The 19,746-nt window shown below is 55.7% G+C and overlaps 1 protein-coding gene across 3 annotated transcripts in view; it reads left to right on the top strand.

The window, feature by feature from the left end:
* Positions 1 to 19,746, top strand: part of LOC140390380 (spliceosome RNA helicase DDX39B) — a 62,483-nt gene that overhangs the window by 4,951 nt on the left and 37,786 nt on the right. For 2 of the 3 annotated variants that reach the window (XM_072475494.1, XM_072475493.1), the window contains exon 2: positions 16,604 to 16,832. In XM_072475494.1, coding sequence (XP_072331595.1) covers positions 16,622 to 16,832 — 211 coding nt within the window. In that variant the 5' untranslated portion in view covers positions 16,604 to 16,621. Of the gene's footprint in view, positions 1 to 16,467; positions 16,487 to 16,603; positions 16,833 to 19,746 lie in introns of those variants that run through there. The other variant, XM_072475495.1, reaches the window with a different exon arrangement.

Here is a 19,746-nt window from a genome sequence, read left to right as displayed (position 1 = left end):
GAGGAGTTATGTAATTTGGGAAGAATGTTGCCAGAAAAGGTGGTAATATGTGGAATTCAGGGTGAGAGGAGTAGTGTTCAATTATATAAGGTAAGGTTGGAAAGTCCAGTGAAGAGTGGTGAAGTGGTAGTAGGAGTAATAGAGAAACTATCTTGTCCAGGAATTCTGTTTATCTTGGGTAATGATAAAGCTGGATCGCAGGTGGGAGTGATGCCTACTGTGGTTGATAAGCTAGTGGAAAATCAGACAACTGAAGAGTTGAAGGACAAATATCCTGGGATTTTTCCGGATTGTGTGGTAACAAGGTCGCAAAGTCACAGGTTAAGACGAGAAATCAAAGCGTGAAGATGAAGTTGAAGTCCAATTATCAGAAACTATTTTTGATCAGATGGTTGAAAAAGAACAAGAACAGGTGGAGGATGAGGCGGGTATTTTTAGTTCAGGAAAGTTGGCGGAGTTACAACAGAAAGATATACAAATAAAACGGATATATCAGAAAGCATATACGGAAGAGGAATCTGAGAGTATACCAGAGTGTTAGTACCCAAAAGCGATGACTTGATGAGAAAATGGACATATTGCAGGCGGATAAAAAGTGGGCAGAAGTTCATCAAGTAGTATTGCCGGTAGGGTATAGAAAGGAGGTGTTGCGAGTTGCACATGAGGTACCAGTGGGAGGTCATTTGGGAATAAGGAAAACTTGAGCTAAAATACAAAAACATTTTTATTGGCTTGGACTACATAAAGATGTAGTTACATTTTGACAATCATGTCACACATGTCAAGTGATAGGGAAACCTCAAGCGGTGATAAAACCAGTGCTCTTCATACCCATTCCAGCATTTGAGGAACCTTTTACAAGGGTCCTAATTGATTGCATAGGACCGCTTCCTAAAATGAAAAGTGGGAACCAATATCTTTTGACTATAATGGATGTGTCTACTAGGTTTCCAGAGGCCATTCCAGTACGTAATATTACAGCTAAAAAGATTGTGGAGGAGTTACTTAAATTCTTTACTCGATATGGACGACGCAGAGAAATACAACCGGATCAAGGATCAATTTTTACCTCAAGGTTATTCAAAGAAGTTATGGATAGCTTAGGAATAAAGCAATTTAAATCAACTGCGCACCATCCAGAATCGCAGGGAGCGTTAGAAAGGTGGCATCAGACATTAAAGACAATGTTGAGGGCTTATTGTCAAGATGATCCAGAGGATTGGCATAAAGGAATTCCATTCGTACTGTTTGCAATTAGGGATGCACCTAATGAGTCTACCAAATTTAGTCCTTTTGAATTACTTTTTGGTCATGAGGCAAGAGGACCACTTAAATTGATTAAAAAGAAATTGGTGGGTGAGAAATCGGAAATTACACTATTGGATTACGTGTCAAATTTTAGGGAACGATTAAATAGAGCAGGTGAATTGGCTAGACAACATTTGAAAGTTGCACAAAATGTGATGAAACGGGTAGCGGACAAGAAATCCAAAGTTCGTAGTTTTGCCAGTGGGATAAAGTTTTTGTGTTGTTACCAGTGGTCGGGGAGCCTTTAAAAGCTAGGTTTTGTGGACTGTATCAGATTGAAAGGAAATTAAGTGAGGTGAATTATGTGATTAAAAACACCAGATAGAAGGAAGACTCACCGAGTGTGTCATGTGAATATGCTTAAAAGGCACTTTGAAACGGAAGGAGAGAAAAAGGAGGTTTTAATGATTCTAACTCAAAGTGACGAACCAAATCCAGATGACTGTGAATTTGACATTCCTCAAATTAAATTGGAAAATGAGGATGTTCTTAAAAATTGGGATAAATTGTTGAGTTATCTTACAGAGGAAAAACGGACTGACCTGAAAGAGTTATTAATATCACATGGGCAAGTTTGTAGAGATAAATTGGGAAGTACTAAAATGGCTATACATGATGTAGATGTGGGAAATGCTGTTCCAATCAAAAAACATCCATACAGACTTAACCCTTTAAAATTGGCACAGGTTAACAAAGAGATTGAGAGTATGCTTAAAAATGGCATAATTGAAGTGGGTTGCAGCCAATGGAGCTCATCCATAGTGATGGTACTGAAATCAGACAGCACCCAACGGTTGTGTGTGGCCTATAGAAAGGTTAATGCAGTTACAAGAACGGACTCTTATCCTATCCCACGTTTGGAGGATTGCATTGAGAAAGTGGGACAATCCGCTTTTATTTCCAAATTGAATTTACTTAAAGGTTACTGGCAGGTACCTTTATCCGAAAGGGCGAAGGAGATTTCAGCTTTTGTGACTCCAGATGGTATATACCAATTCAAAGTTATGCCATTTGGCATGAAAAGTGCCCCAGCCATATTTCAACGGTTAACTAACAAAGTTGTTTCAGGATTACCCAATTGTGCGGTATATATCGCCGATCTGATGATTTTCAGCCAGACATGGACAGAACATTTGAAACATCTGATGGAGTTGATTCGATCGACTTCAGGAGGTGGTTTGGTGATAAACCTAGCCAAAAGTGAATTTGGAAAAGCCCAAGTCACTTTCTTGGCCATACAATCGGACACGGTCGAATGGTCACACAGGATGTGAAACCAACAGTTATTGAGGAGTTTCCGATACCCTCAAGACAAAGGGAAATAATGCGACTTCTTGGCATGAGTGAATTTGATCGAACATTTGTGCAAAGGTTTTGTAGTGTGATTGCTCCACTGATGGACTTGCTGAAGAAACGTCGAATATTTCAATGGACAGCGGAGTTTCAACAGGCATTTGACTGCCTGAAAGCTGTGATAACCAATGCTCCTGTGTTGGAGAATTACAAGGGACTCTGTGATCAGATCTAACTACAGTATCTGACTTTAAAGAATCATGCCGAGGCGTAGAGAAATGGACGGATCGTGTAGAGACCTTATTGTTCAGAGACTGTCAATCGCAAAGGATTCCAGTTGGAGGAAGAACAAAAATGGACTATGTTATATCTGTTTGCCTGTGTTGTTTTTTGAAACGAAAATGTATATTTACTGTGTGCATTTCTTAAAGAATGGTGAAAAGGTGAAAAATGAAACCATCTTGAAGTTGATGGTTTATTTTTTTTCTTGGGGGGGGAAGTGTCATGAGAATGTCGCTTTAAGAAATGTTTGGCTGCTCATATTACTGCAGTGATGTCAGAGTGTGGGTGGAGCTGGGCAGTCTGTCAGCTTTTAACTTTCGTTTTAGGCTGTTTGCTGCAGGGTGTGTTTTTGTTTCGTTTTCAGAGCTGGATAGCTGCAGTCACAGACAGAAGGTCTATTAGAGTCTCTCTCTGTAACCTAAAGACTGTAAATCGATTCTGGTGATTTCAAACTAATAACAGTAGTGACTTTAACCTGATGTGCTTCTGATAAAAGGTGTTTTAAGTCTTATGGATGTTAAAAGGAAAGCTTAAAGGATTACTCAGTTGCTATTCTTTGGGGTTGTATTTGAATTAATGGTTGCTAATATGTTCACTATGTTTGAAAAGGTTAACTTGAGTTCATAGAATAAACATTGTTTTGCTTTAAAAAAAATCGTTTTCCATTTTTGCTGTATCACACCTGTAGAGTGGGACGTGTGCTCCCTATACCACAATCTCTTAAAAGTTGTGGGTCAGGGGAACTCCATGATACACTTTGGGGTTCTCTAAACCCTGCCCCATAACACCCCCCCCCACACTTTGCCTTCTCCCCCCCCCCACTTTGCCTTCTCCCCCCCCACTTTGCCTTCTCCCCCCCACTTTGCCTTCTCCCCCCCACTTTGCCTTCTCCCCCCCCACTTTGCCTTCTCCCCCCCCCCACTTTGCCTTCTCCCCCCCCACTTTGCCTTCTCCCCCCCCCCACTTTGCCTTCTCCCCCCCCCACTTTGCCTTCTCCCCCCCCCACTTTGCCTTCTCCCCCCCCACTTTGCCTTCTCCCCCCCCACTTTGCCTTCTCCCCCCCCACTTTGCCTTCTCCCCCCCCCACTTTGCCTCTCCCCCCCCCACTTTGCCTTCTCCCCCCCCACTTTGCCTTCTCCCCCCCCACTTTGCCTTCTCCCCCCCCCACTTTGCCTTCTCCCCCCCCACTTTGCCTTCTCCCCCCCCCCACTTTGCCTTCTCCCCCCCCACTTTGCCTTCTCCCCCCCCCCACTTTGCCTTCTCCCCCCCCCACTTTGCCTTCTCCCCCCCCCACTTTGCCTTCTCCCCCCCACTTTGCCTTCTCCCCCCCCACTTTGCCTTCTCCCCCCCCACTTTGCCTTCTCCCCCCCCCACTTTGCCTTCTCCCCCCCCCACTTTGCCTTCTCCCCCCCCCACTTTGCCTTCTCCCCCCCCCACTTTGCCTTCTCCCCCCCCCACTTTGCCTTCTCCCCCCCCCACTTTGCCTTCTCCCCCCCCCACTTTGCCTTCTCCCCCCCCCCACTTTGCCTTCTCCCCCCCCCACTTTGCCTTCTCCCCCCCCACTTTGCCTTCTCCCCCCCCCACTTTGCCTTCTCCCCCCCCCACTTTGCCTTCTCCCCCCCCACTTTGCCTTCTCCCCCCCCACTTTGCCTTCTCCCCCCCCCCACTTTGCCTTCTCCCCCCCCCCACTTTGCCTTCTCCCCCCTCACTTTGCCTTCTCCCCCCCCACTTTGCTTTCTCCCCCCCCACTTTGCCTTCTCCCCCCCCCCCACTTTGCCTTCTCCCCCCCCCACTTTGCCTCTCCCCCCCCCACTTTGCCTTCTCCCCCCCCCACTTTGCCTTCTCCCCCCCCCACTTTGCCTTCTCCCCCCCCCCACTTTGCCTTCTCCCCCCCCCCACTTTGCCTTCTCCCCCCCCCCCCCCACTTTGCCTTCTCCCCCCCCCCCCCACTTTGCCTTCTCCCCCCCCCCCCCACTTTGCCTTCTCCCCCCCCCACTTTGCCTTCTCCCCCCCCACTTTGCCTTCTCCCCCCCCACTTTGCCTTCTCCCCCCCCCACTTTGCCTTCTCCCCCCCCCACTTTGCCTTCTCCCCCCCCACTTTGCCTTCTCCCCCCCCACTTTGCCTTCTCCCCCCCCCACTTTGCCTTCTCCCCCCCCCCACTTTGCCTTCTCCCCCCCCCACTTTGACTTCTCCCCCCCCACTTTGCCTTCTCCCCCCCCACTTTGCCTTCTCCCCCCCCACTTTGCCTTCTCCCCCCCCCCACTTTGCCTTCTCCCCCCCCACTTTGCCTTCTCCCCCCCACTTTGCCTTCTCCCCCCCCCCCCACTTTGCCTTCTCCCCCTCCCCCACTTTGCCTTCTCCCCCCCCCCACTTTGCCTTCTCCCCCCCCCACTTTGCCTTCTCCCCCCCCACTTTGCCTTCTCCCCCCCCCACTTTGCCTTCTCCCCCCCCCCACTTTGCCTTCTCCCCCCCCCACTTTGCCTTCTCCCCCCCCACTTTGCCTTCTCCCCCCCCACTTTGCCTTCTCCCCCCCCCACTTTGCCTTCTCCCCCCCCACTTTGCCTTCTCCCCCCCCCACTTTGCCTTCTCCCCCCCACTTTGCCTTCTCCCCCCCCACTTTGCCTTCTCCCCCCCCCACTTTGCCTTCTCCCCCCCCACTTTGCCTTCTCCCCCCCACTTTGCCTTCTCCCCCCCCCCACTTTGCCTTCTCCCCCCCCCCCACTTTGCCTTCTCCCCCCCCCACTTTGCCTTCTCCCCCCCCCCCCCACTTTGCCTTCTCCCCCCCCCCCCCACTTTGCCTTCTCCCCCCCCCCCCACTTTGCCTTCTCCCCCCCCCCCCACTTTGCCTTCTCCCCCCCCCCCCACTTTGCCTTCTCTCCCCCCACTTTGCCTTCTCCCCCCCACTTTGCCTTCTCCCCCCCCACTTTGCCTTCTCCCCCCCCCCACTTTGCCTTCTCCCCCCCCCACTTTGCCTTCTCCCCCCCCCCACTTTGCCTTCTCCCCCCCCCCACTTTGCCTTCTCCCCCCCACTTTGCCTTCTCCCCCCCCACTTTGCCTTCTCCCCCCCCACTTTGCCTTCTCCCCCCCCCCACTTTGCCTTCTCCCCCCCCCACTTTGCCTTCTCCCCCCCCACTTTGCCTTCTCCCCCCCCCACTTTGCCTTCTCCCCCCCCCCACTTTGCCTTCTCCCCCTCCCCCACTTTGCCTTCTCCCCCCCCACTTTGCCTTCTCCCCCCCCACTTTGCCTTCTCCCCCCCCACTTTGCCTTCTCCCCCCCCACTTTGCCTTCTCCCCCCCCACTTTGCCTTCTCCCCCCCCCACTTTGCCTTCTCCCCCCCCACTTTGCCTTCTCCCCCCCCACTTTGCCTTCTCCCCCCCACTTTGCCTTCTCCCCCCCCCCCACTTTGCCTTCTCTCCCCCCCCCACTTTGCCTTCTCTCCCCCCCCCACTTTGCCTTCTCTCCCCCCCCCCACTTTGCCTTCTCTCCCCCCCCCCCCCCCCACTTTGCCTTCTCTCCCCCCCCCACTTTGCCTCTCTCCCCCCCCACTTTGCCTTCTCTCTCCCCCCCACTTTGCCTTCTCTCTCTCCCCCCCACTTTGCCTTCTCCCCCCCCCACTTTGCCTTCTCCCCCCCACTTTGCCTTCTCCCCCCCACTTTGCCTTCTCCCCCCCCACTTTGCCTTCTCCCCCCCCCCACTTTGCCTTCTCCCCCCCCACTTTGCCTTCTCCCCCCCCACTTTGCCTTCTCCCCCCCCACTTTGCCTTCTCCCCCCCCACTTTGCCTTCTCCCCCCCCCACTTTGCCTTCTCCCCCCCCCACTTTGCCTTCTCCCCCCCCACTTTGCCTTCTCCCCCCCCACTTTGCCTTCTCCCCCCCACTTTGCCTTCTCCCCCCCCCACTTTGCCTTCTCCCCCCCCACTTTGCCTTCTCCCCCCCCACTTTGCCTTCTCCCCCCCCACTTTGCCTTCTCCCCCCCCACTTTGCCTTCTCCCCCCCCACTTTGCCTTCTCCCCCCCCACTTTGCCTTCTCCCCCCCCACTTTGCCCCCTCCCCCCTTGCCCCTCCCCCATTCCCTTTTTCCTGTCCCACTCTCTTCCCCCCCACCCTTTGCCCTATCCCCCACCCTCTCATCCCCACCCCACTTCACCCTCTTCCACCCCCACCCACCCTTCGCCCTCTTTCTCCCCCCCCCTCCTTTCGCCCTTCTCTCTCACCCCTCCATTCGCCCTTCACTCTCCTCCAGATGATACACCTGTCCCACAGCACGGGAAATGCCCCCCCCCCTGCCAAGCGGTAGTGCAACCGCTTTCCCGAAATCAGGGGGATGCAAATCCCCCACCCTGCGCGGGAAACGCAAACCATCCCCACCCATCCGCGCGGGAGATGCAACCCACGCTCCCTCCGCAGGAAATGAACCCCCCCCCAAAGTATGGGCCCTACTCCCAAAGTATAGACCCCTTCCCAGCCCGGGGTATAAACTGAGGGTGCGACCCCTCCCTCCCTCCCACGCCCGAGGGTGCGACCCCTCCCTCCCTCCCACGCCCGAGGGTGCGACCCTCCCTCCCTCCCACGCCCGAGGGTGCGACCCCTCCCTCCCTCCCACGCCCGAGGGTGCGACCCCTCCCTCCCTCCCACGCCCGAGGGTGCGACCCCTCCCTCCCTCCCACGGCCGAGGGTGCGACCCCTCCCTCCCTCCCACGGCCGAGGGTGCGACCCCTCCCTCCCTCCCCACGCCCGAGGGTGCGACCCCTCCCCTCCCTCCCACGCCCGAGGGTGCGACCCCTCCCTCCCTCCCACGCCCGAGGGTGCGACCCCTCCCTCCCTCCCACGCCCGAGGGTGCGACCCCTCCCTCCCTCCCACGCCCGAGGGTGCGACCCCTCCCTCCCTCCCACGCCCGAGGGTGCGACCCCTCCCTCCCCTCCCACGCCCGAGGGTGCGACCCCTCCCTCCCTCCCACGCCCGAGGGTGCGACCCCTCCCTCCCTCCCACGCCCGAGGGTGCGACCCCTCCCTCCCTCCCACGCCCGAGGGTGCGACCCCTCCCTCCCTCCCACGCCCGAGGGTGCGACCCCTCCCTCCCTCCCACGCCCGAGGGTGCGACCCCTCCCTCCCTCCCACGCCCGAGGGTGCGACCCCTCCCTCCCTCCCACGCCCGAGGGTGCGACCCCTCCCTCCCTCCCACGCCCGAGGGTGCGACCCCTCCCTCCCTCCCACGCCCGAGGGTGCGACCCCTCCCTCCCTCCCACGCCCGAGGGTGCGACCCCTCCCTCCCTCCCACGCCCGAGGGTGCGACCCCTCCCCCCCTCCCACGCCCGAGGGTGCGACCCCTCCCCCCCCTCCCACGCCCGAGGGTGCGACCCCTCCCACGCCCGAGGGTGCGACCCCTCCCTCCCACCCACGCCCGAGGGTGCGACCCCTCCCTCCCACCCACGGCCCGAGGGTGCGACCCCTCCCTCCCACCCACGCCCGAGGGTGCGACCCCTCCCTCCCACCCACGCCCGAGGGTGCGACCCCTCCCTCCCACCCACGCCCGAGGGTGCGACCCCCTCCCACCCACGCCCGAGGGTGCGACCCCCTCCCTCCCACCCACGCCCGAGGGTGCGACCCCCTCCCTCCCACCCACGCCCGAGGGTGCGACCCCACCCTCCCACCCACGCCCGAGGGTGCGACCCCTCCCTCCCACCCACGCCCGAGGGTGCGACCCCTCCCTCCCACCCACGCCCGAGGGTGCGACCCCTCCCTCCCACCCACGCCCGAGGGTGCGACCCCTCCCTCCCACCCACGCCCGAGGGTGCGACCCCTCCCTCCCACCCACGCCCGAGGGTGCGACCCCTCCCTCCCACCCACGCCCGAGGGTGCGACCCCTCCCTCCCACCCACGCCCGAGGGTGCGACCCCTCCCTCCCACCCACGCCCGAGGGTGCGACCCCTCCCTCCCACCCACGCCCGAGGGTGCGACCCCTCCCTCCCACCCACGCCCGAGGGTGCGACCCCTCCCTCCCACCCACGCCCGAGGGTGCGACCCCTCCCTCCCACCCACGCCCGAGGGTGCGACCCCTCCCTCCCACCCACGCCCGAGGGTGCGACCCCTCCCTCCCACCCACGCCCGAGGGTGCGACCCCTCCCTCCCACCCACGCCCGAGGGTGCGACCCCTCCCTCCCACCCACGCCCGAGGGTGCGACCCCTCCCTCCCACCCACGCCCGAGGGTGCGACCCCTCCCTCCCACCCACGCCCGAGGGTGCGACCCCTCCCTCCCACCCACGCCCGAGGGTGCGACCCCTCCCTCCCACCCCGCGCCCGAGGGTGCGACCCCTCCCTCCCACCCGCGCCCGAGGGTGCGACCCCTCCCTCCCACCCGCGCCCGAGGGTGCGACCCCTCCCTCCCACCCGCGCCCGAGGGTGCGACCCCTCCCTCCCACCCGCGCCCGAGGGTGCGACCCCTCCCTCCCACCCGCGCCGAGGGTGCGACCCCTCCCTCCCACCCCGCGCCCGAGGGTGCGACCCCTCCCTCCCACCCGCGCCCGAGGGTGCGACCCCTCCCTCCCACCCGCGCCCGAGGGTGCGGACCCCTCCCTCCCACCCGCGCCCGAGGCTGCGACCCCTCCCTCCCACCCGCGCCCGAGGCTGCGACCCCTCCCTCCCCTCCCGCGCCCGAGGCTGCGACCCCTCCCTCCCTCCCGCGCCCGAGGCTGCGACCCCTCCCTCCCTCCCGCGCCCGAGGCTGCGACCCCTCCCTCCCTCCCGCGCCCGAGGCTGCGACCCCTCCGCTCCCTCCCCGCGCTCCCGAGGCTGCGACCCCTCCCTCCCTCCCACGCCCGAGGCTGCGACCCCTCCCTCCCTCCCACGCCCGAGGCTGCGACCCCTCCCTCCCTCCCACGCCCGAGGCTGCGACCCCTCCCTCCCTCCCACGCCCGAGGCTGCGACCCCTCCCTCCCTCCCACGCCCGAGGCTGCGACCCCTCCCTCCCTCCCACGCCCGAGGCTGCGACCCCTCCCTCCCACCCACGCCCGAGGGTGCGACCCCTCCCTCCCTCCCACGCCCGAGGCTGCGACCCCTCCCTCCCTCCCACGCCCGAGGGTGCGACCCCTCCCTCCCTCCCACGCCCGAGGCTGCGACCCTCCCTCCCTCCCACGCCCGAGGCTGCGACCCCTCCCCTCCCTCCCACGCCCGAGGCTGCGACCCCTCCCTCCCTCCCACGCCCGAGGCTGCGACCCCCTCCCTCCCTCCCACGCCCGAGGCTGCGACCCCTCCCTCCCTCCCACGCCCGAGGCTGCGACCCCTCCCTCCCTCCCACGCCCGAGGCTGCGACCCCTCCCTCCCTCCCACGCCCGAGGCTGCGACCCCCTCCTCCCTCCCACGCCCGAGGCTGCGACCCCTCCCTCCCTCCCACGCCCGAGGCTGCGACCCCTCCCCTCCCTCCCACGCCCGAGGCTGCGACCCCTCCCTCCCTCCCACGCCCGAGGCTGCGACCCCTCCCTCCCTCCCACGCCCGAGGCTGCGACCCCTCCCTCCCTCCCACGCCCGAGGCTGCGACCCCTCACTTACACTGCGCTGTGCCTTATTTGATACAGGAGCGTACTGGGCTTCAGGCCGGCCATTCTTAATTTTTTGCCCTAACCATCATTCTTAGATAATAGAAACAGAAATCATACGATGAACTCCGCAGGTCTGGTAGCATCTGCAGGGAGAGAACAGGGCAAATGTTTTGAGTCCATGACTCTTCAGAGTGTTGTCGATTCGCTCCATGCCTTAGCTGTCCCTCAAACACATTTACCTGAGTTAAAGTCCATAACCTGATCAAAATTTTGTCAGTCTCGATTCTGGAAATTTTCTATTGATTTCTTTTTGTTGGAGACCAGGGCAGATTTCCACTGCCCTTTGCTTCAGTTGTACAGGGCACAGGTGAGACCACATCTGGAGCATTGTGTACAGTATTTGTCTCCGTATTTACACAAAGAAATATGTAAATGGGTTAGAAACAGTTCAGAGAAGGTTTACAGGACGAATACCAGGAATGGGTTGGTGGAAAGGTTGGAGAGGCGAGGCTTATACCCACGAGTTCAGAAGAGTAAGAGGCAACTTGGTTGAAACATTTAAGATCACGAGGGCATATTGACAGGGTGGCTTTGGAGAGGATGAAAGAATCTGGAACTTGGGGGTCACTGTTTAAAAATAAGGCGTGGCTAATTATTCGATTTCGGTGAGGTTTCTGTGTTGTGAGGGGGATGATGGTGGGGATTTTTGACTTTGTATTATTTTGAGTAGTATTACTTTGATCTGTATTATGGCAAGAGTTTGGCTTTGTTTTTCTTTATACTGACTTTGGTTGGCGTCAGTTTCTTCAAGTGAGCAGTTGTCGGGGCTGGGTCGATGTGGGCGATGGTTTTGATGGGCGGGGGGAGGGCAGGTAGGCAACAATAAGTGGGAGACACGCTGGCGGCGGAGCTGTGGGCTAGCAGGGTGAGCTAGTCTGTGGGAGCACAGTGGGGGGGGGGGTGTATACAATCAGATTAGGGATGGGGTTAGGTTAGTGTTGTTGGGGGTGGGGGGGGTTGTTCGGCTGACGAGGGAGGGATTTGATTTTAGAAGCGGAGAAGAGGTAGGGGATGGGCACTGCCAGGAGGCGGGGTTACAGAGGCGCGGGGCACGGGCTGGGGGCAGGCCCAGGAAAGCGGATGGCTGACCGGCAAGGGGGGGGGGGGGGGGGGGGGAGCGGTGCCCTCCAACTAGGCTGGTCACGTGGAACGTTAGAGGGCTAAATGGGCCAGTGAAGAGGGCAAAAGTGTTCACACATCTTGGGGCTTTAAAGGCGGACGTGATAATGTTGCAGGAGACGCACCTGAAGGTAGCGGACCAGATTCGGTTGAGGAAGAGCTGGGTTAGTCAGGTATTCCACTCAGGGCTAGATACTAAGACCAGGGGGGGTAGCGATTCTGGTGAACAAGCGGGTGCAGTTTGAGATGGGGAGGTCGCTACGTTATGGTTAGCGGTAAGCTGGAAGGGAGGAAGGTGGTCCTGGTCAACATATATGCGCCAAACTGGGATGATGCGCATTTCATAAAGAGGGTGCTGGGGAAGATACCCAACCTGGATTCCCACAAGCTGATTATGGGAGTGAATTTCAATACAGTTATGGATCCAGGCCTGGACCGGTCGTGCTCAAGAACGGGCAGAGTGTCAGCAATGGGAAAAGAGCTGAGGGAGTTCATGGAGCAGACGGGGATGGGGGTTGACCCGTGGAGGTTTAGAAGGCCGACAGGGAAGAAGTTCTCCTTTTTCTCGCACGTCCATAGGGTCTGCTCCCGGATCGATTTTTTTAAATACTGAGTAGGGATCTACTGACAAGGGTGGTGCATGCGCAGTATTCGGCAATTGCCATTTCTGACCATGCCCTGCATTGGGTCAAGCTACAGGTGAGTGAAGAGAGCTTCCAGCGCCCGCAGTGGAGGCTGGATGTGGGACTGCTGGCGATGAAGGGGTTTGCGAGAGGGTGAGGAAGTGTATACAAAACTAGCTGCACGTCAACGATACGGGGGAAGACTCCGCAGCGGTGGTGTGAGAGACGCTCAAGGCAGTGGTGAGAGGGGAGCCGATTTCATTCCGGGCTCTGGAGGACAAGACGAACAGGGCAGAAACGGACCGACTGTTAGCGGTGATCCTGCAGATTGACAGGAGGTATGAGGGGACCCCGAGTGCAGAGCTCTTGAGGGAACGGAGGAGGCTGCAGGCGGAGTTTGGGGTGGTGTCCACGGGTAAGGCAGTGGACCAGCTCAGTAAGGCGAGGAGTGCGGTATATGAACATGGAGAGAAAGCCAGCAGGATGCTGGCTCAGCAGCTCAGAAAGAGGGAGGCGTCTAGGGCAATAGGTAAAGTGGTGGATGAAGGCGGTAACTTGGTAGGGGATGCGGTGGGTGTGAACAGAGCTTTCAAGGACTTTTATAGCAAACTATAGCTCGGAGCCCCCCGCGGGGCCGGAGGGGATGAGACGCTTCTTAGACGGCCTGACATTCCCAAAAGTGGGCAGGGAGATAGTAGAAGGGCTGGGCGCCCCGATCAGGGCTGAGGAAATATTTGAGGGCTTAAAGGCCATGCAGTCAGGTAAAGCCCCGGGGCCGGATGGGTACCCAGTAGAATTTTATTAAAAGTTCTCTGGGATATTGGGGCCGCTGCTGGTCAAGGTTTTTAATGGGGCAAGGGGCAGGGGGGTGCTGCCCCAGATGTCGCAGGCTACCATCTCCTTGATTTTAACCCAGAGTCGTGTGGGTCTTATAGGCCGATCTCCCTTCTTAACGTGGATGCTAAACTGCTGGCAAAGCTTTTGGCCACTAGGATTGAGGATTGTGTGCCGAGTGTTATTAGGGAGGATCAAACAGGGTTCGTTAAAGGTTGGCAACTGGTGGCAAATATAAGAAGATTGCTCAATGTGATCATGATGCCCCCAGAGGGAAAGGAGGTGGAGGTAGTGGTGGCAATGGACGTGGAGAAGGCATTTGACCGGGTAGAGTGGGACTCCTTATGGGAGGTGCTGGGACGGTTTGGATTTGGGGTGGGTTTCATAGACTGGGTCAGGCAGCTATATCAGTCCCTGGAGGCGAGTGTGAGGACAAACAGGACGACTTCCGATTATTTTAGACTGCACCGGGGGACGAGACAGGGGTGCCCCCTCTCCCCATTGCTGTTTGCGCTAGCTATTGAGCCACTGGCAATTGCTCTGAGGGCTTCAGGGGCTTGGAAGGGGTGGGGGGGGGTGGAGCATAGGGTTTCATTGTATGCAGGTGAACTGCTTTTGTACGTTTCGGACCAATGGCGGTGATGGACGGAATCATGGCGACCCTGGGGGAATTCGGCCGGTTTTCGGGGTTCAATTTGAATATGACGAAAAGTGAAATGTCTGTAGTTCAGGAGAAGGGCCAAGGGGACCGGCTGAGGGAGCTGCCGTTCCGGTTAGTTGGGAACAGTTTCAGGTACCTAGGAATACAAGTGGCGCGGGTTGGGGTCGACTACACAAGCTGAACCTGTCCCGGCTGGTAGATCAGATGCGAGGGGAGTTCCGGAGATGGGATGCGCTCCCGCTGTCGTTAGCAGGGAGAGTACAGACAGTCAAAATGACGGTCCTCCCGAGATTCTTATTCGTGTTCCAGTGTCTCCCCATTTTCATTCCACATTCCTTTTTTAAGAGGGTAAGCAAGATCATTTTGGGCTTTGTATGGGCGGGCACGTCCCCGCAACTGAAGAGGGCGATGCTCGAGCGGAACTGGGGGGAAGGGGGGCTTGCACTGCCAAATTTCAGCAACTATTATTGGGTGGCCAACATAGCCATGATAAGGAAGTGGGTGGTGGGGGAAGGGTCGGCTTGGGAACGGGTTGAGGCGGCCTCATGTAGGGGTACCAGTCTGGTGGCGTTGGTGACGGCACCTCAGCCGTTCCTGCCAGCGCGCTTCTCCACCAGTCCAGTGGAGGAGGCACGTGGGAGCATCGGTCTGGTCCCCGATATGTGACAACCATTGGTTAGCCCCGGGGAGGTTGGACGGGGGGATTTCGGATATGGCAGAGGGCGAGGATTGAGCAGTTGGAAGATTTGTTTTTGGAAGGGAGCTTCCGTAGCTTGAGGGCGCTGGAGGCCAGGTTTGGGTTGACGAGGGGGAACCAATTCCGGTATATTCAGGTGAAGGACTTTTTGCGCAGGCAGGTGCCATCTTTTCCACTCTTGCCACTAAGGGGGATCCAAGATAGGGTAGTGTCTAGAGGATGGGTGGGGGAGGGAAGTGTCTCGGATATTTACAATGAGCTCATGGTAGGAGACGCAGACCAAGGAGCTGAGGCATAAATGGGAGGAGGAGTTGGGAGGGGAGATTGAGGGAGGCCTGTGGACGAGGGTGCTGAGCAGGGTTAATGGGACTGCAACATGTGCCAGGCTTGGCCTGATTCAATTTAAGGTCATCCACCGGGCCCACGTGACAGTGTCCCGGATGAGCAGATTACAGGTGTGTAAAGTGTCTGAGAGGACCAGCAGGCCATGTCCACATGTTTTGGGTGTGTCCAAAACTTAGGAGATACTGGCAGGGGTTTGAGGACATCATGTCTAGAGTATTGAACATAAGGGTGGCAATGAGTCCAGAGGTGGCGATTTTTGGGGTTTCAGAGGCCCCGGAAGTCCAGGGGGAGAAAGAGGCCGACATCTTGGCCTTTGCTTCCCTGGTAGCCCGGAGACGGATACTTCTAGCTTGGAGGGACTCAAAGCCCCCGAAGTCGGAAGCCTGGCTGTCAGACATGGCGAGTTTCCTGGGCTTGGAGAAAATCAAGTTCGCCTTGACAGGGTCGTTGTTAGGGTTTGCCCGGCGGTGGCAACCATTCATTGGCTTCTTTGCGGAGAATTAATCGTCAGCAGGGGGGTTGGAGGGAGGGTTAGGGGAATGCAGTATAGAGGGTCAATTAGGCAGATCTGGGTGGGATGGGTTACAGCAATTGCACTATGTACTTTGTTTATTGTACAGTCCTTTTGTTTTCTCGTTCTGTAATTCTACTGTTTACAATGCCAAAAAATACCTCAATAAAATTGTTTATCAAAAAAAAAAAGAGTCTCCCATTTAAGATGGAGGTGAGATATTTTTTTCTCTCAGAGGGTCGTGAGTCTCTGGAACTCTCTTCCTCAAGCAGCAGTGGACGCAACCCTTTGAATATTTTTAAGGCAAAGCTAGATAGATTCTTGATTAACAAGTCAATGGTTATTGGGGCAGGCAGAAATATGGGGTTGATGTTATAATCAGATCAGCCATGAACGTCTTGAATGGAGGAGGGGCCGAGTGACCTACTCCTAATTTGCATGTTGCACAATCCAGCATGATCACTCAGTCGAAACATACAACATGATCCCGGTGTGATATTGTTCTTCATTATTGAGTTAACAACTCACTTGCTACAAGAGCGCAGGTTTCACAACTCCAGCACGATTACAGCAAACTGTGGTTTACTCATGCCAATTCTATCCTTACTGGGCACCCTTTCTCCTCCCGTTGTGCATTCCAGACATCCAAACGCTGAGCTACAGTACATTCTAAGACAGACGTTGCAGACTTTGGATAGCACGGAGCCAAACGGATACAGATGCTCATGTCAGTCTCTCCCAGTGATTCTGTTACCACGGTTTAATGGTCCACTTAAGTTCTTCAATCACTTTATTGCTATAAACCGTAATCAAACCACATGCTTCAGACATGCATGGATGACGCACTCCTTCAACTTCTCGACCTTGCCCGAGGCCTCCTTGGTTTCAGCAGAGTTGAAGGCTGTTTTAAAATAGCATGTGCTGACCCCAGAAGCAATGAGGGTAGTACGAACACGCATTCCCACTGCTCGTTTTCCCCACAGTTGTGTAAATGTTTTTGCTTGAAGTCTTCTCTTTCGAATGTTACAGTTGAATCTGCTTGGCCGTTTCCCCATTGGATCCTTTTTGTTCACGGCAAGTTGCGGCATTTCTTGCCCCCTTCATGTGCCAACTGAGCAGCACCGCAGATTTTTATTTGAGAACAAGCTGAACTTGCCACTGCAAGAACAAGATACCGTTGGGGACAAGTGTGTCTATGATTGAGCCTATCTATGGGGTGTAAGTATAGGGCTAATGTTTAAAGGGGTTTAAGAGCTCCAAGTGCCTGGATCACTAGAGCAGGGTGTCTAATTTTGAAATGAATACTCTCATGTTCTGTCTTTCTCCTTGCTTTAGCAAAAGCAAAACTACACAATGGCAGAAAATGACGTCGATAATGAGCTCTTGGACTACGAAGATGATGAGGTTGAAAATCAGGCGGCTGGCGATTCCTCGGAGGTGCCCCTTAAGAAGGACGTGAAGGGCTCGTACGTGTCCATCCACAGCTCCGGGTTCCGGGACTTCCTGCTGAAACCAGAGTTGCTGCGCGCCATTGTCGACTGCGGCTTTGAACACCCATCTGAAGGTATCCGTGAAGCCCCTGAGGCAGCTTTAAACAATATTGGTGTGTCAAACCACCCAGGCTTCATCAGTGCCCTACAAATTCCCCACACACACAAGTTCAAAATATTTCTCCCTGTCTTCTACTTTCTCACCTGTACTGCCTCAAGAAAAACAGCCCAAGACACCTCACGGGGCGGGTCACCTTTCCGGACCTTAGATTTGGCTTTTCCCACTGTCTAATGACACACAAAGCCGGCAAAGCACATGCTTAGGCATGTTTTCCGTAGGTTAGCCTGTCACCAGAGACTGAGTATAGCTTGAGGGACGCCATTCTGCATCAAGAGTAGCCGACCAAGGAATTCCTCCACCATTACTGCCGACCATAGGGGTATTGGAAAGATTTTTAAAAAATAAATTTAAAGTTGAATTTTTTTTTCCAATCAAGGGGCAATTTAGCGTGGTCAATCCACCTACCCTGCACATCTTTGGGTTGTGGGGGTGAGACCCACACAGACACGGGAAGAATGTGCAAACTCCACACGGACAGTGACCCGGGGTTGGGACCGAACCCGGCTCCTCAGCGCCATGAGGCATCAGTGCTAACCACTGCGCTACCGTGCCACCCTATATTGGAAGGATTTCTAGGTGAGTAATCATGTGGACACCAAGACCCAGAGCGGGATTCAAAACTGGAGCTTCTATAGGGCGACTTGTGGCGCAGTGGATAGCACTGGGCCTGCGGCGCTGAGGACCCGGGTTCGAATCCTGGCCCTGGGTCACTGTCCGGGTGGAGTTTGCACATTCTCCCCATGCGTGGGTTTCACCCCCACACCCCAAAGATGTGCAGGTTAGGTGGATTGACCACGCTAAATTGCCCTTTAATTGGAAAAAAGAATAATTGGGTACTCTGAATTACAAAAAAACCTGGATCTTCTGGCTCAGAGGCAGGGAACGCCAACAACTGCGCCCCAAAGACCTCATCTTCAGTACCTTAGCCAGGAGGTATACTCATATGAGCCCCAGTCTGTGTTTGGTGTGGGGTGTTTGATTGTGAATGAGGAGATTGGGAGGGAGATCACAGCCAATCCTGTTTCGGTTCTCAACTGCTCAGTTTGCAACACAAATTACTGGATTGAGATCAGGGATGGCATAAACAACTGATTTTTCCCACCTTCCCCTCCCTATCTGGAGCATTAGAATCATCGAATCTCACGGCAGAGGAGGAGGTATCTGTGCCGGCTGTTTGAAAGAGCTGCTCGATACAAATAACAATACAGCACAGGAACAGGCCCTTCAGCCCTCCAAGCCTGTACCGGTCATGATACCAATCTTGGCCCAAATCCTCAGCACTTGGTTGTGCTGTATCCCTCTTTACCCATCCTATCCATATATTTGTCGAGGTGCCTTTTGAATGCCGTTAATGTATCTGCTTCCAGAACCTCCCCTGGCAACATGTTCCAGGCACTCACCACCCTCTGCGTAAAAAACCTGCCTCGCACATCTCCTCTAAACGGTGCGCCACGGACCTTAAACCTATGCCCCCTGGTGACCCCTTCACCTGGGAAGCGTGCCTTCTCACCCACTCTATCCATGCCCCTCATAATATTGTAGACCTCTATCAGGTCACCCCACAACCTCCGTCTTTCTTATGAAAACAGTCCGAGTCTATCCAGCCTCTCCGCATAGCTAACACACTCCAGACCAGGCAACATCCTCGTAAACCTCCTCTGCACCCTCTCCAAAGCCTCCGCATCCTTCTGGAAGTGGGGCGACCAGAATTGTGCTCAATATTCCAAGTGCGGCCTTACCAAGTTTCTATACAACTGCAGCATGACTTGCCAGTTTTTATACTCAATGCCCCGTCCAATGAAGGCAAGCATTCCATATGCCTTTTTGACTACCTTGTCCACTTGCGTTCCCACTTGAAAAAAAAAAAAAATTTTGAGTACCCAATTCATTTTTTCCAATTAAGGGGCAATTTAACGTGGCCAATCCACCTACCCTGCACATCTTTGGGGTGTGGGGGCGAAATCCACGCAAACACTGGGAGAATGTGCAAACTCCACACGGACAGTGACCCAGAGCCAGGATCGAACCTGGGACCTCAGCACCGTGAGGCAGCAGTGCTAACCACTGTGCCACAGTGCTGCCCCGTGTTCCCACGTTCTAAGATCTACGGACCTTCACGCCAGATCTCTCTGACTGTCGATATTCCTAAGAGTTTTGCCATTTACGGTATATTTCCCCTCGATGTTAGATCTACCAAAATGCATGACCTCACATTTGTCCGGATTAAACTCCATTTGCCAATTCTCTGCCCCAGTCTCCAACCTATCTAAGCCCTCTGACAATCCTCAACTCTATCTGCCACTCTACCAACCTTGGTGACATCCGCAAACTTACTAATCAGACCATCTACATTTTCCTCCAAATCGTTTGTGTATACTACAAACAATAGAGATCCCAGCGGAACACCACTAGTCCCAACCTTCCATTCAGAAAAACAACCTTCTACTGCCTTCTGTGACTGAGCAGTTCTGTATCCATCTTGCCACCTCTCCTCTGATCCCGAACCTTTACCCCAAAACCCTGCAAATTAGTCCTCCAAGTGAACATGAGTTACTGCAGATTCTGATTCCACTATCATTTCATGTGTTGCATTCCAGAAGGCACTCTGCCTATAGAGGGATTTTTATCCACCTGTTTAGTTTTCTGTACCCCATTTACTTTTTTTCCCTTCCCCAACGCTTTCCTCACCAGAGTGATCTAGAATTCCACCAATTCTCAGTTTGGCAGTGATGCAGAATTCTGCTGCCGCAGCGTAGCCCACACTTGGGGACCTTCCTGCCTGCCCTCAACAAACAAACCAGCAGCTTGCCAATTCTGACTGCCTTGCGTTTCAAAATCTGTGCTTTCAACCCCCATGCCCTTCCGAA

The sequence above is a fragment of the Scyliorhinus torazame genome, chromosome 14, assembly GCF_047496885.1.
Source record: "Scyliorhinus torazame isolate Kashiwa2021f chromosome 14, sScyTor2.1, whole genome shotgun sequence".
Taxonomy (NCBI): Eukaryota; Metazoa; Chordata; class Chondrichthyes; order Carcharhiniformes; family Scyliorhinidae; genus Scyliorhinus; species Scyliorhinus torazame.
The sequence above is the reverse complement of the archived record's forward strand: the minus strand, read 5'-3'. Positions and strand labels throughout refer to the sequence as shown.